At 35.5% G+C, this 13,683-nt stretch overlaps 1 protein-coding gene across 1 annotated transcript in view; it reads left to right on the plus strand.

Moving 5' to 3' along the window:
• dennd2c (DENN/MADD domain containing 2C) overlaps positions 1-6,970 on the plus strand; it is a 60,338-nt gene extending 53,368 nt beyond the window's left edge. Inside the window, 3 exon segments of the mRNA XM_056463209.1 lie at positions 1,519-1,548; positions 1,550-1,628; positions 6,678-6,970. Coding sequence (XP_056319184.1) covers positions 1,519-1,548; positions 1,550-1,628; positions 6,678-6,970 — 402 coding nt within the window.
• The last annotated feature ends 6,713 nt before the right edge of the window (positions 6,971-13,683 follow it).

Here is a 13,683-nt window from a genome sequence, read left to right on the forward strand (position 1 = left end):
TGCCTGTGTTTCTTTTTTCTGTTGAACATATGAAGAAGATATGTTGAAAAATGGTGGAACCATTGACTTCCATAGTATTGTCCTACATAGATGTCTACTATGGATGGTTACCAGTTTCCAACATTCATGAAAGCTTGTTGTTCTCCGCCAAGCCTGCATTAATATGTACATGTTATTAATGAATAAATAAGTAAATTATTTTGTATTTTGATCCATTTAAAAAATATGATTTATTCCTACAATGCAAAACTGAATGTTCTATATGCTAATATGGTCATTATATGGTTAAGAAACATTTATTAATTGTACAAATAATAAGAAAATATTTTAAACAGTTGCTTATATATTTTTATATAAAATAATAACATAATAACATAACAACAACATAAAAAAAAAACATAACATAAAAACATAACAATAACACGGGTGTCCTCGGACCTGGCCGGCCTGGCGGGCTATTTGCGACCCCACCTCCTCCTTCCTCCAGCCCGCAACTGACTTCAAAAATATAAAGTTGCATGTGGTTTTGATCCTCCCCCACTCACTGGACATTGAAGGTACTGTGCTATAATATTCCTGGTTACTTTCGGTTTCTCTTAGTGTGCGGTCAGTGTGCACATGCTGATTACTTTTGTGGCTGATTTAAACGTTGTAATAAATATCCGTAAGTGTCATTTTGGGTCATTTGATTATAATCGGTTTTATACCACCTGTATTTTGTTGTGCAAACACTTCTTCATGACTTACACGTTATGCTGGGGTGTAAATATGATATTTTGCTAATATTCAATTCAAATGGTCACATGAATAGATTTTGCTCATATGCATAATAAGATTTGTGTAAAAAATGTGCATTAGTAAAGTTTTTACAGCTGGCTGAATTGAACATATTAAAATAAATGTTAATATATACATACTTTTCCCCTCTCTGTTGTAGTTTTACAAAAATAATGATATTGAGAAGACAATTGCCAGTGAAGTCACTAAAGTTTACCCAAACTGCATTCCTGCTGTCTTTCGCTATCAATTGATTGGGACATTATAATTATTATTATTATGCCTAATATTATTTTCATAGCAATTTAAACTCCCCTTTCAATATGTACAACAAGATACAAAAAAGACGAATCTTTGATACTCTGGAGAAGAATGTTTGAGTTCTTTAATTACACCAGGTTTTCAATTTTAGAATTTCTAGAATGTTGAAACGGCACTCCTATGAATTGTCAACCATCATATAACATTATTTAACTTACAAAACATAACGATAGCATAACATAAAACATAACAACATAAAAACAACATTAAAAAACCTAATATAACATAATCTTACTGACAACCAAACATTTAAATGGTACTGCAAATCTTTGTTTTTGCTTGCCTATATACTTCTTAAATTCTTGTTTGTTGTGTTTTTTAGTGTTTTCAAATTGCACTTTCAGTCTCTAATTATGTGTTTAGATTCTAAAATCATTTTTTGTTGTTTTTTAAATAAATTTGCTTTCATCTTTCTCTCAGCTTGGAGACGAGGACTGTATTTTGCCCAGTAAAACTGCAGGCAGCTCTTCAAGAGATCCTGGAGAACAGAGAGGAGATACTGGAACAAAACCGCAGAGACAGAAGAGGAGGTCAGACTGAACACGTGCACTTTTTCTTTTCACATCATCTGAATCAGAGCTTAAAACCAGTTTCACTGTGTGATTGAAGGTTTGGTCCATTGTCTTATTGTATCAGATGAGCTGTGATCTGTCATTAACGGCTCGTGATGAGTAACTAACCGTAACTAGGCCCTGAGGTCAGGAATAAGCTGATAATTATGATGTCAGGTGTTTTCTTTAAGACAGACAATGCAAAATGGTCATTACACTGGGTATGCTACAGAGTAAAAAAAGCTTTCATTCATCCATTTAAAAAAAAATTAGAGTAATGGCTAGGGCCAGATGGAATCTGCGGACGTTTTTAGCTATTTCAGCGGAGAAGTTTGGTAAAATCTGCGGATTTCTGCAGAATTATTTTGGGAGTATCATAACTAAACCTTATTATATGAAATAAAAAATAATATATATTTTTAACTTTTATTTAATGTTTAAAATGCAAAGCCAATTAGATTCACTTTATTTGGTAAACAAAGCAAGTCTCTCATATAATATATCTACTAAAAGACAGAAAAAATTACTGTACAAACTGCATTGCACAAAAATCAGATGAAATTTTTCATATTAATCAATAATATTACTGAAATTAATTTAAAAACTGAATAAATATAGATTTACACACATTTACTCAAGCAAATAAACAGAATTAATGATGGACTAAAAATATGCGGAAAGTCTGTGGAATTCTGCATGCGCAAATTCCATGTGGGCCTAGTAATGGGTCTCGTCTAAATTTTATCACTTGATACAATGAAAAATAATTTGCCTTAAACAATATTTCTATCTCCATGAGAAAAAATATATAACCTGGTACAAAACATGTTGAAGAAAGTCAATTAATTGAAATTCTCTTTTTGTTCTAAACAAGAAGATGTAGCTTTAATCAAAACAACAATTCCCATAAAATCTTCATTCATCCAATGAAAAAAATATTGGGTAATGGTTTCACATCTAAATATGTTCACCTGAACCAATGAAAAATAAATAATTTGCCTTAAACAATATATTTTTTAAGTCCATAAAATTACAAAGCATATTGTAATGATTGCTGTATGTGGGCAACTGGAGCTAGGAGAACACTCATGTCCCATACACCACAGAACCCCGAGTGTCTCTGTTATCAGCAATCTGGCAGGTAGGAGGCAGCACTGTCGGTTAACTTTTTTTATTCTGAGCTCAGAACATGAATAGCCCCTAACAAGATTATACCACCGGGGTTCTTCCTTTACACACCACCCTCGTTAACTCCAGCCTCTGGCGCCTAGACTGCAGCTCTGCACAAGACGTTTGGCCATAAGTTTTTTAATTCTTCACTTTCGCCAATTGGTGAATTTTTGTTCCTCGCCACTGTCACCACTGGCTTGCATGGTTCGGGACTTGTGGAGCTGCGCATCGATGGATTTGCTCTTTGTTTGGACTCTCAGTAGTGATTATTAAACCACACTGAATGAAACTAAACTGAACTTCAACTCTAAAAACTGAACTGACACTTTTTCAATTTACTATGATCGTCTATCTGAAGCTGCTTTGACACAATCTACATTGTAAAAGCGCTATACAAATAAAGGTGGATTGAACTGAATTTATTTATGGCCAATATTTTATAAATAAATGAAATATTGAGCTTAAATCACAGAAGCCAACTCAAACATAAGCACACATAAATTTTATAACAAAACAACCCATGTATTTTAACTAATATAACACATAAACTAACTCTAAACCATTCCTCATGATGCACCTGGCTATAGTGCTGTGGGCCAGGTTATTACTGTTTGAGTAACCTTAAAATTTTACATTGGTCAAAACAAATGTTTCTTAGTTGAGCTCTTAATCAAAAACATTTATTTTAACTATGTTTTGAACTTAAAATATATTACTTGAAAAATAAAACAAATAATATTAAACTGAAATGAAAGGTAATTTTTAATTAGATGAAGTACTGCTTGAAAAAAAAATTCAGTGTAAATATTAAAGGACCATAGTTTTTTCTGTGCTGATAAGTGTTAGGTTTGTTATGTTAAGCAGGCTGTGTTTTATATAGTAGTAAACATCTGGTTATGTATTCTATTTTTGGTTCTGTATAAATTCAATATAAATTTCAGATTTGCACTTTAAATGGCCTCAGAACTCATAGATATGGACTAAAAGCTACAAAATTCTTATTTAAAGTTCATTTTTGCCCTATGCAGCTTTTTTTCACATACATACATACATGTGCTGGTCATATAATTAGAATATCTTCAAAAAGTGGATTTCACTAAATCCATTCAAGAAGCGAAACTTGTATAATGTATACTTCTTTTAATTTTGATGGTTTTGATGACAGCTAATGAAATCCCCAAATTCAGTATCTCAGAAAATTATAATATAACTTAAGGCCAATACAAAGAAAGGATTTTTTGAAATCTTGGCCAACTGAAAAGTATGAACATGAAAACTATGAGCATGCACAGCACTCAATACTTAGTTGGGGCTGCAGCAATGCAGTGTTGCATGGAGTGGATCAGTCTGTGACTCTACTCGGGTATTATGAGAGCCCAGGTAGCTCTGATATTGGCCTCTGCTCTTCAGCATTGTTGAGTCTGGCATATCGCAAATTCTTTTTTAAGATTTTAAGCATAGATTTTTAAGGTCAGGCGAGTTTGCTGGCCAGTTAAGAAAAGGGATACCATGGGCTTTAAACAAGTGAAAGATCGTATGGCTTGTTTCATATGCAAACAAGTATCTGCATCTGAAAAGTTGTGAACCTAATGGGCTACAGGAACTCAAGGGTTGTGACCCAAGCAAACCAGTTTTGTAATCTCCGGGGTGCCATATCCTTTGCTATAAAGTAGTGTCTTACAGACAGTACTTTGGGTTAAGTTACATGAAGACAGACGAGTTAACATCACTGCTGAGGAACTACACTGTTCACTGTCTTCAATAAAGACTTCTTTCGGTAGGAACTTTGGTCAGCTTATTTATTGTATTTGCTATTGTATTGTGTTTACTGTATTATTTTATGTATTAGAGTCATCTAATACATTGGTGAGCCACCCAAGAGCAGTTAAGCCAAATACAGCAAAATCTAACACCAGGTACTGGTAGCTTTAGCACTGTTTGCAGGTGCCAAGTCCTGTCGGAAATTAAATCTGCTTCTCCGTAAAGTTGGTCAGCAGCAGGAAGCATGAAGTGCTCTAAAACATCCTGGTATAGAGCTGCAATGACCCTGGACCTCAGAAAACACAGTGGAGTAACACCAGCAGATAACATGGCACCCAAAACCATCACCGACTGTGGAGACTTTACACTGGACCTCAAGCAATGTGGATTGCGTGCCTCTCCTCCCTTTCCCCAGACTCTGGGACCCTGCTTTCCAGGAAATGGAGCATTTGGAAATTAGCTCTGGCGAGACACTTCTGACACTGTCTGTTGTTCAAGAGTGGATTGACCCATGTCTTGCATACGTCTGTGCGAAGTGGTTCTTGAAGCACTGACTCCAGCTGCAGTCCACTCTGCGTGAATCTCCCAACATTTTTGAATAGGTTTTGTTTCACAGTTCTGTTAAATCAGCCATCTTCCCCATGATTGTGTAGCCTACAGAACTAGACTGAGTGACCATTTAAAGGCCTTTGCAGGTGTTTTGAGTTAATTAGCTGATTAGAGTGTGGCACCAGGTGTCTTTAATACTGAACCTTTTCATTCATGCATTCATTTTCTTTTCAACTTAGGCCCATTTATTAATCTGTGGTCGCCACAGTGGAATGAACCACCAACTTATCCAGCATATGTTTTACACAGCGGATGCCCTTCCAGCTGCAACCCATCACTGGGAAATACCCATACACTCTCATTCACACACATACACTACGGACAATTTAGCTCACCCAATTCCCCTATTGACCTTATTCTTCAATGCTGAAGTGCGCTCGTTTTTGCGACTGTTTTAGAACTTCCGATTCAGTTGCCTATGGGAGAAATGACTAGGAATAATAAACGGCAGAAAACGGTCAACTATATAGACAAAGTAGAATAATATAATAAGAAAATATCAGTTTGCAACACCCAGCAGCAAAACGAGCTGTTTTTAACGTTTAAAAATGAATGGAAGTGAATGAGACTGGAAGTTTCGAGCCAAAATGATTCAAATGGCTGCACCCACTCGTACGCGGAGAATAAGGTGAATAGCGCATGTCTTTAGACTGTGGGGCAAAACCAGAGCACCCAGAGGAAACCCACATGAACACGGGGAGAAAATGCAAACTCCACATAGAAATGCGAAATGACCCAGCCGAGGCTCGAACCAGCGACGTTCTTGCTGTGAGACGACAGTGCTACCCACTGAGCCACCGTGCCACTCTGAACCTTTTCACAATATTATAACTTTCTGAGATACAGAATTTGGGGTTTTCAGTAGTTGTCATCAAAATCATCAAAATTAAAAGTAATACACACTTGAAATATATCAGTCTGTGTGGATTAAATGTATGCATTATACAAGTTTCAGTTCTTGAAAAGGGATTAGTATCAACTTTTTGAAGATATTCTAATTATATGACCGGCACACACACACACAACCACACACACACACACACACACACACACACACATATAATATAGACATTTACTTAGAAATAAAATAAACAGAATTACTAAAATGTAGATAAAATTATAGTGTTTATAAAAAGATATTTATTAAATAAAATGAAAAATATAAAACCACGTTTATTACTTGTGATAAAGCTAATTTGTAAAAACTATTAAAAATCTAATCTAAAAAACAATTTGTCCAGAAAATGTCTTTTATTTCTGCATATTTAAAAATATTGTACTTAAAAATATGCATGTATTAGCATGTGCTAAAATAACTGAAACTAAAGAAATCCTATGTAGATGTAAAATTATACAGACCCTTATTATTTATTTTACTTAACGACACTTAATATTTATTATTAATTAATAAGAACGGTAGCTAAAATTACAAAGATTATAAGCTATGGTTGTCAATGCAGTGTCGTTGTGGTTTTATTCCCCTCTCAGATAAGTCAGACTTGAGCACGTTGGTGTCGGAGGCGTTTGTGTGGTTTTTCGTGGAGATCGTGGGCCATTATTCTCTCAACATGAGCGACTCGGGACCCGGCGGGACCAGAGAACTGCAGAGAGACGCTTTTAGAAAGTCTCACCCATCCAGAGGCGTCCGGCAGCTCCTGCAGCTCTTCATGGACACACAGATGTTTGCTGGATTCATTCAGGACCGAGAACTCAGAAAAGGAGGAGTTAAAGGTAAGAGGAGAAATAAAGCCTGTTTAAAGGTCATTTCACAGCAAGAATGATTAAGGTTTTAATCCTCATCTATCTGTCTGTCTGTCCGTCCGTCCATCCGTATTCCTAGCACTTACTTACTTCTTCACATTTTTTTTTGTTACAGTCTTATTCCAAAATGGATTAAATTCATTGTTACCTCAAAATTCTACACACAATACCCCATAATGAAATGTGAAAAATATATTTTTTTAATTATTGCAAATTTATCAAAAATAAAAAGCCTGAAAAATCACAAGTTTTTTGTTGATGCACCTTTGGCAGCAATTGCAGCCTCAAGTCTTTTTGAATATAATGCTACAAGCTTGTCACACCTGTCTTTGGGAATTTTTGCCCATTCCTCTTTGCAGTACCTCTCATGCTTTATCAGGTTGGATGGGAAGCGACAATGTACAGCCATTTTCAGATCTCTCCGAGATGTTCAATAGGATTTAATTCTGGGCTCTGGCTGGGCCACTCATCCATGAGCCCTCAAATTTCATAAGTTTGATGTGTTTCCCCCTTACACGCAACTTTTGTAAAGCATCTACTGCATGTTGGTGTGTCAGAATCCTTGCTTGTAAAATATAGCCATACTTTAGAATGCTTAGTTTAAAGCAAATTAGATGAATGCGATCATGCGTGTTGATGAAAGGAGTCGCTCACCGCATGCGGCGTACTGTGCGTGTACTTTCGCTGACAGTGTCCGCATCCCTCAAAGCTTTTTAGAATTAAATATTTAGAGATACCTTTGATGCACCCCTTGATGCTTCTTAAGGGTGTCACACACCAGATGCGCAGCTCAGAGCCGCGACAGCGCGCACATGACAGTTGAAAGTATCGCACACCAGATGCGCATATTCGCATGTTATTTAAAATGAAACTATTCAGATGTCGCTCTGTGGCTAGGCAGAAATATGAACAGTGTCCTGAGTCGTGGCAGGGCGCTGCGGACAGCCGCCAACTTGCGGCACCGGTGTGTGTACCCTGATAGAAACCTATGTTTAGAATTCTGAAATGCATGGTGCTTCTGGTGTGTGACCTGCTTTACGTTCTTGTCGCAGCACCCAGTGGCACCGAAATTCAAATGCTTATTCGGTCTGGTGCATACCGGTTACAAAGGTACCGGTGTCATAATGGCACCGGGTTTTGGTACCCAACCCTAGTGATATTGCAAAAAAATGATTATGACATCATGTTTCATATATTTACATTTACATTTAATCATTTAGCAGACGCTTTTATCCAATACATTCATCCGATATCATTCAATATCGACAATTATTGAATATTTTTGAACAATACATTTAGTAATATTAGGATATTTTTTATTTAACCACTTTGTTTTAATATACCAACATTACTAAGGCAAAGAGTTTTAATAGTCAAAAACAAAAATATTTAAACAAAATATCTGATTTAATAAAATAAACACAAGTGTTAAAGACTCTTAAACTTGATAAACAACATGCTAAAAAAAGTGTGTGCAATGATAAAAGTAGATCAACATCTGTAAGATGTCAATAATAAACATATAGTAAACCTCAAACTTTGTAAACAAAACAAATTAAGATCATCAAATCTGAGCTTTCAATACTTGGTTTCATACTGCAACATTACAAATTGTGAAATTGAATGACTAAATTACCCCCTATGCTAAAAAAGTCTTTCAGATGGGGAGCTAATGGCTGGTATGCACAAGAAAAGAAACCAAAAAGTCACTCTGGTGGCATCCTTACATCCTTTTTTATTTACAATCTCCTCACTGCTGCTATACGGCACCTATTTTCGCATGCGTTGTTATTTTGACCTGAAGTGACAATGACGTGACCCAAAACTCACATGTGAAAAGCGTGAGCATGTGGTTTCCTTCACCATTTTCTATGGCGTCTCTCGTAACTAGGCGACCATCAAGCTTTTTCTCAGAGGATAACAAACGGACAAACCATTGCTGCAGCTGCGATGTAATTTTATGGAGAAAAGTAAAAAAGCACTGTAGTGTTTGGGTGTGCTGTGTTTGTTTCAGGTAATTAGTGTTATCACTAAAATGTGTGTATTTCTATACAAAGTGTGAAGCAGATTGGTTAGTTATACTTGCATGAATTGCGGTGCGCACGCGGCATTCCAGAAAAGTTTAGAGTGTTTTTTAACTAGATGTACCTGGAAATGTGCTGGCTTCACATGAAAGTTCTTGAGATGGTTTGGCCAAAACCCAGAAATGATTCTTTTAAATGAGAGATTGTTAGCATCAGGAACTGTAAAAGTGGCCTGTGCAATTGTGGAAATTGCATCATATGAGTCTATAGAGTGAATAGTAGTAGAAAAAAGGGCGTTAAGAGAATTTCGGAATGTTCAAAACAATACAAGTTAAGACTGAATAGACAGCAATTCTATGACTCATCTTTGCTACTTCTCTGCCTCCCTCCCTTATCTTTATACTTCGGCCCAATCCCAATTCTACCACTTATCACTTCCCTTACCAAATTCTCTTTAGCTTGAAGGCGTAGTGCTAAGGGGAAGGGCTAGATACCCTTACAACTGAGAGTTTTTCAGGACCACACTCGAAACAAGGGTAAGAAAAATTTCTCAGAATACACAATCTACAAACAGCAGAATGGCGGCACACGGAAGTCAGGAGTTGCACCAAATTAGTATTTTGGTCATTATTATGCATTTTTAACAAACAAGCATATGTTTTATACATTCATAACCGCATTCGTGTTTACTGTCATGCTTTAAAAAAAAAAAAACGCTAAAATAAAAACCGCTAAATTCAGCTATCTATAATCTCTAATAATAACTCCTGCATAGCAGTCCTACAACATTTGTCACTCGATGACACTCGAATACCCTGTCAGAAAAGCCTAGTGGCTGGGATTGTAGCTTTTTTACCCAGTGTCTGCTGTAATGTTAATGTGTTTTTTGTGTGTTACATAGATGAATTTGGCCGGTGTAAATGCACAGTACAGTTACGATCTTATTGCCACATTATATCATTATGATAACATAATATCATTGCCTTCAGTGATTTCCAGAAGATAAATACCTAAAAATAACGCAACTGGAATAATTACAGCAGTCGCCATCGTCAATCTCATATGAAGTAAGAGATCGTGGTGGCATATGATGTTGTGTGCAGGTGTTGTAGTGGTGTCCCATTTCTTAGGGATAAATTTTGAAGCCCTTCCCCTTCACACTTTGTTTCAAGGGCCAAATAGAATCGGGATTGGGCCTTCTTGCACTACACAAAACCGCCCCTAAGAACTTGACTGCTGTAGGTGATTACCTCAATATATTAAATGCAAAATCTGAACAGTTCTATTCATGTATAAGCAATTAAAAGCATAGTTCTCTCAAAAAATAAAATTCTGTCATCCTTTACTCGCCATTCTGTACCTGGAAAATGCGCAGGCATCACATGTGTGCCGCTTGTACAACATGTACCTCCATTGGAAATTACAAACTTGCGCCCTAAATTTATAGCCATTCCTTCCAATGCGCGCGCTCAGCAGTCAGATTTTAATGAAACTATAGCGCTTCATACCAAAACTACATACCGAATTCATTTTTTTAATCGATATTGACAATAGTGTTCGATCAATAAATACAGATACTGATTTTATCGCCTAGCCCTAGATAGTATCCATTGACTTCCATTGTAGGAAAAAATACTAAGTCCAAATCTTCTTTTGTGTTCAACAGAAGAAACTCGAATAGGTTTTGAACAAGTGAATGGAGAGTGAAGGATATCCGTGATATTGCATGAATAGAACTGGTCAGATTTTGCATTTAATATATTGAGGTAATCACTTACAACAGTCAAGTTCTTAGGGGCGTTTTTGTGTAGTGCAAGAAGTATAAAGAGAAGGGAGGAAGGCAAACAGAAAATACAGATCAAGTACAAGATTAGTCATAGAATTGCTGTCTATTCAGTCTTAACTTGTATTGTTTTGTACATCCCGAAATTCTCTTAACGCCCTTTTTTCTACTACTATTCAACTCTATAGACTCATATGATGCAGTTTTCATTATTGCACAGGCCCACTTTTTCAGTTCTGATGCTAAACAATCTCTCATTTAAAAGAATCATTTCTGGGTTTTGGGTTTTGGCCAAGCATCTCAAGAACTTTCATTTTGCTGATAACATCTTGCCATTAAATAATTGTCTTAATAAAAGGGAAGAGCCAGAAACTTGCTATAGGTGATCGAATAACCTCCTCATATAATTATGTTGTGCAAAACCGTTTGATAACTTTTCATAAATAGCGTTTTGCTGGCTTTCAAAACCTGTTCGACCTGGTCTCAAATGATATATCCCCTCGAACAATAGGTGTTGGCCTAAAACGTTCTCAAACTGACATGCCTCACCTTGATGGCTTGAATCATGTGGAATGTTGAGGTGTGCTGTTACTTTTATAAATAGTTCTTTGATCAAATTAAAGTAATATCATAGACTTACAGTGAAGGGTCAGAATATTATACACTGTCACAAATGGTATGACAAAAAGTCATGAAAGCAATAAGTTCAACTTAACATTTTAAGTCAGTTTGATTGATTTAAGTTGTGGTGATTAGAAAAGTTAATTTGATTCAATGACAATATTCAAAGCAGCAATATGTCTATAGAGGCTTCTACAGGCTTTTCATTTGAAAAAATACTGTAACAAGATACTGTCAACCTTTACTCCTTTCATAAGCCTTATGTGGTTCATAAATTCTTGAAGAACATTCCAAATTTCCAAATATTAGTTTTCCCACATTTGACTTTCATAATACAAGGGGAAAAAAGCCATTCTTCAAAATATCTTCTTTTATGTTCACTGAAAAGAAAGTCAGTCATATGGGTTTAGAAAGAAATGAGGATTTGTAATTGATGTTGAGTTGAATAATCTCTGAAACAATCCTGTTTAATAGCGTAATTTTCTTTCTGCTCCAAAATATTTATGTCTGCCCACTTTCATGTAGTAATTTTGAATATTAATTATTTAGTCTCTTTATGCTCTCAAAATACTAAAATCGTTGTATATTTATGCATATATTGCAATCAACTTGAAATATTGGTTATGTTGAAGTAGCCAACAACTATCCTTTGAAAAAAAAAATGTTATATTGCTGTTGTTTTTATTAATTTGTATCATTCACAGTGCTTCATGGGATTGCAGTTCTTTCCCGCCTTAAAGTCATTAAGTACACAGTCTTTAAAACTTAGCATTTTTGTTTGATTTTCATATACTATTTTGCTTTGAATCAAAGGTTGTAATTTTTTTTATCTTCATAGCTGCTTGGTTTTGGTTAAAGAATTGGGATTTTTATATAATTCCTATTGGAAAGATTAATGGGAAAAGACTACCATTGCTGGATAAAACTGGGCGGATTCTCATGCATTGTATTGGTAGATGCATAGCTATGCTATGGTGACCAATTAAAATCTTCAAGATATTTGCATGTGTGCTTGGTTAAAGAGATGAGATGCATCCCAAATCGCATAAGCCTACTTATGCACTATTAGTAGGGCTGCACGATATTGAAAAAATGTAACATTGCGATATTTTTTTATTTTGCGAGATATATTGTGATATGAATACAATTTCACCAGATGAGTTAATATCTATTTTTGGAAATAATTAACACTGTTAGATCAATTTGGATAATTCCGCAGTGGGAATACATCTCCATAAAATCTAATAAACAATCTTTAAAATTTTTGGGGTCCCCCTGGCACATTTTCATTGTCGTCTGTGTTATTTGCAGTGCGTTTCTGTATTTGCATGTGTTGTGAGTATTTTCATGCTCGTGTTTAGTCAGAGATTGATGAATTAATGTTACTATTTGCATCTCCATAAAATCTAATACACAATTTAGAAAATTTGTATGGTCCCTGACACATTTTCGATCTACTCTGTGCTATTTGCAGTGCTTTTCCCTATTTGCATGTGTTGTGAGTATTTTCATGCATAACAATCTAAAAATACAATCATACATTTAAAATAAAGCGTTTTATAGTCTAACAGTAGTCTAACAGTATTCAAGTGCAGTAACTGAATGATAAAAATAAACATAATTCAGTCAAATTAATCATAGTTAAGGTCATAAATGGTACAATTTCTTATACCTGAATGCTTTTCAAATCATGATACAATCACTGGCATCAAAAACTCATGCAAATGGTGAATTATAATACAAACTCAACATTGCATATATCCTGCGATGTGACTATTGCAAATGATCACATTGCGACATTGATGCTGAAAGGACATATTGTGTAGCCCTACCATGTAGTATAAATATAAGTGCATTCACACTGATATATTCTTGTTATTCTAAAAACAATAAGTGCACTTTAAATACCCAGATGATTCAATTATTCAACCAATAAAAAAAGTGAAGAATGTTGAACATATCATGCACTCAACGGTCGCAGCTTTGCTCACATATCGGATGGGGAGGAGCTGATTATTAATGGGAGGAGCTACTGATAAAGGGGAGGAGCTATCGGCGCTGAGGTTTGATTACTTTATTTATTTTGGATTGTGCAAGAAAATTCTGCTGATGGTGAATGTGGTTACTCATGACAGGTATTTGAAAGTTTGGTCATTTATTTCACTAAATAATAAATGATTTAGTGACACAAGTTGTCTTGGAAACTGTTTGAATTTCCGTTTAGTCCAAAAAATTTTTGTGTTTCAACTGGGACGACATTAAACTCGTACGCTACATTGTTAAGTGTATAGGTTGTTTTCAATCA

The sequence above is a fragment of the Danio aesculapii genome, chromosome 8, assembly GCF_903798145.1.
Source record: "Danio aesculapii chromosome 8, fDanAes4.1, whole genome shotgun sequence".
Classification (NCBI taxonomy): domain Eukaryota; kingdom Metazoa; phylum Chordata; class Actinopteri; order Cypriniformes; family Danionidae; genus Danio; species Danio aesculapii.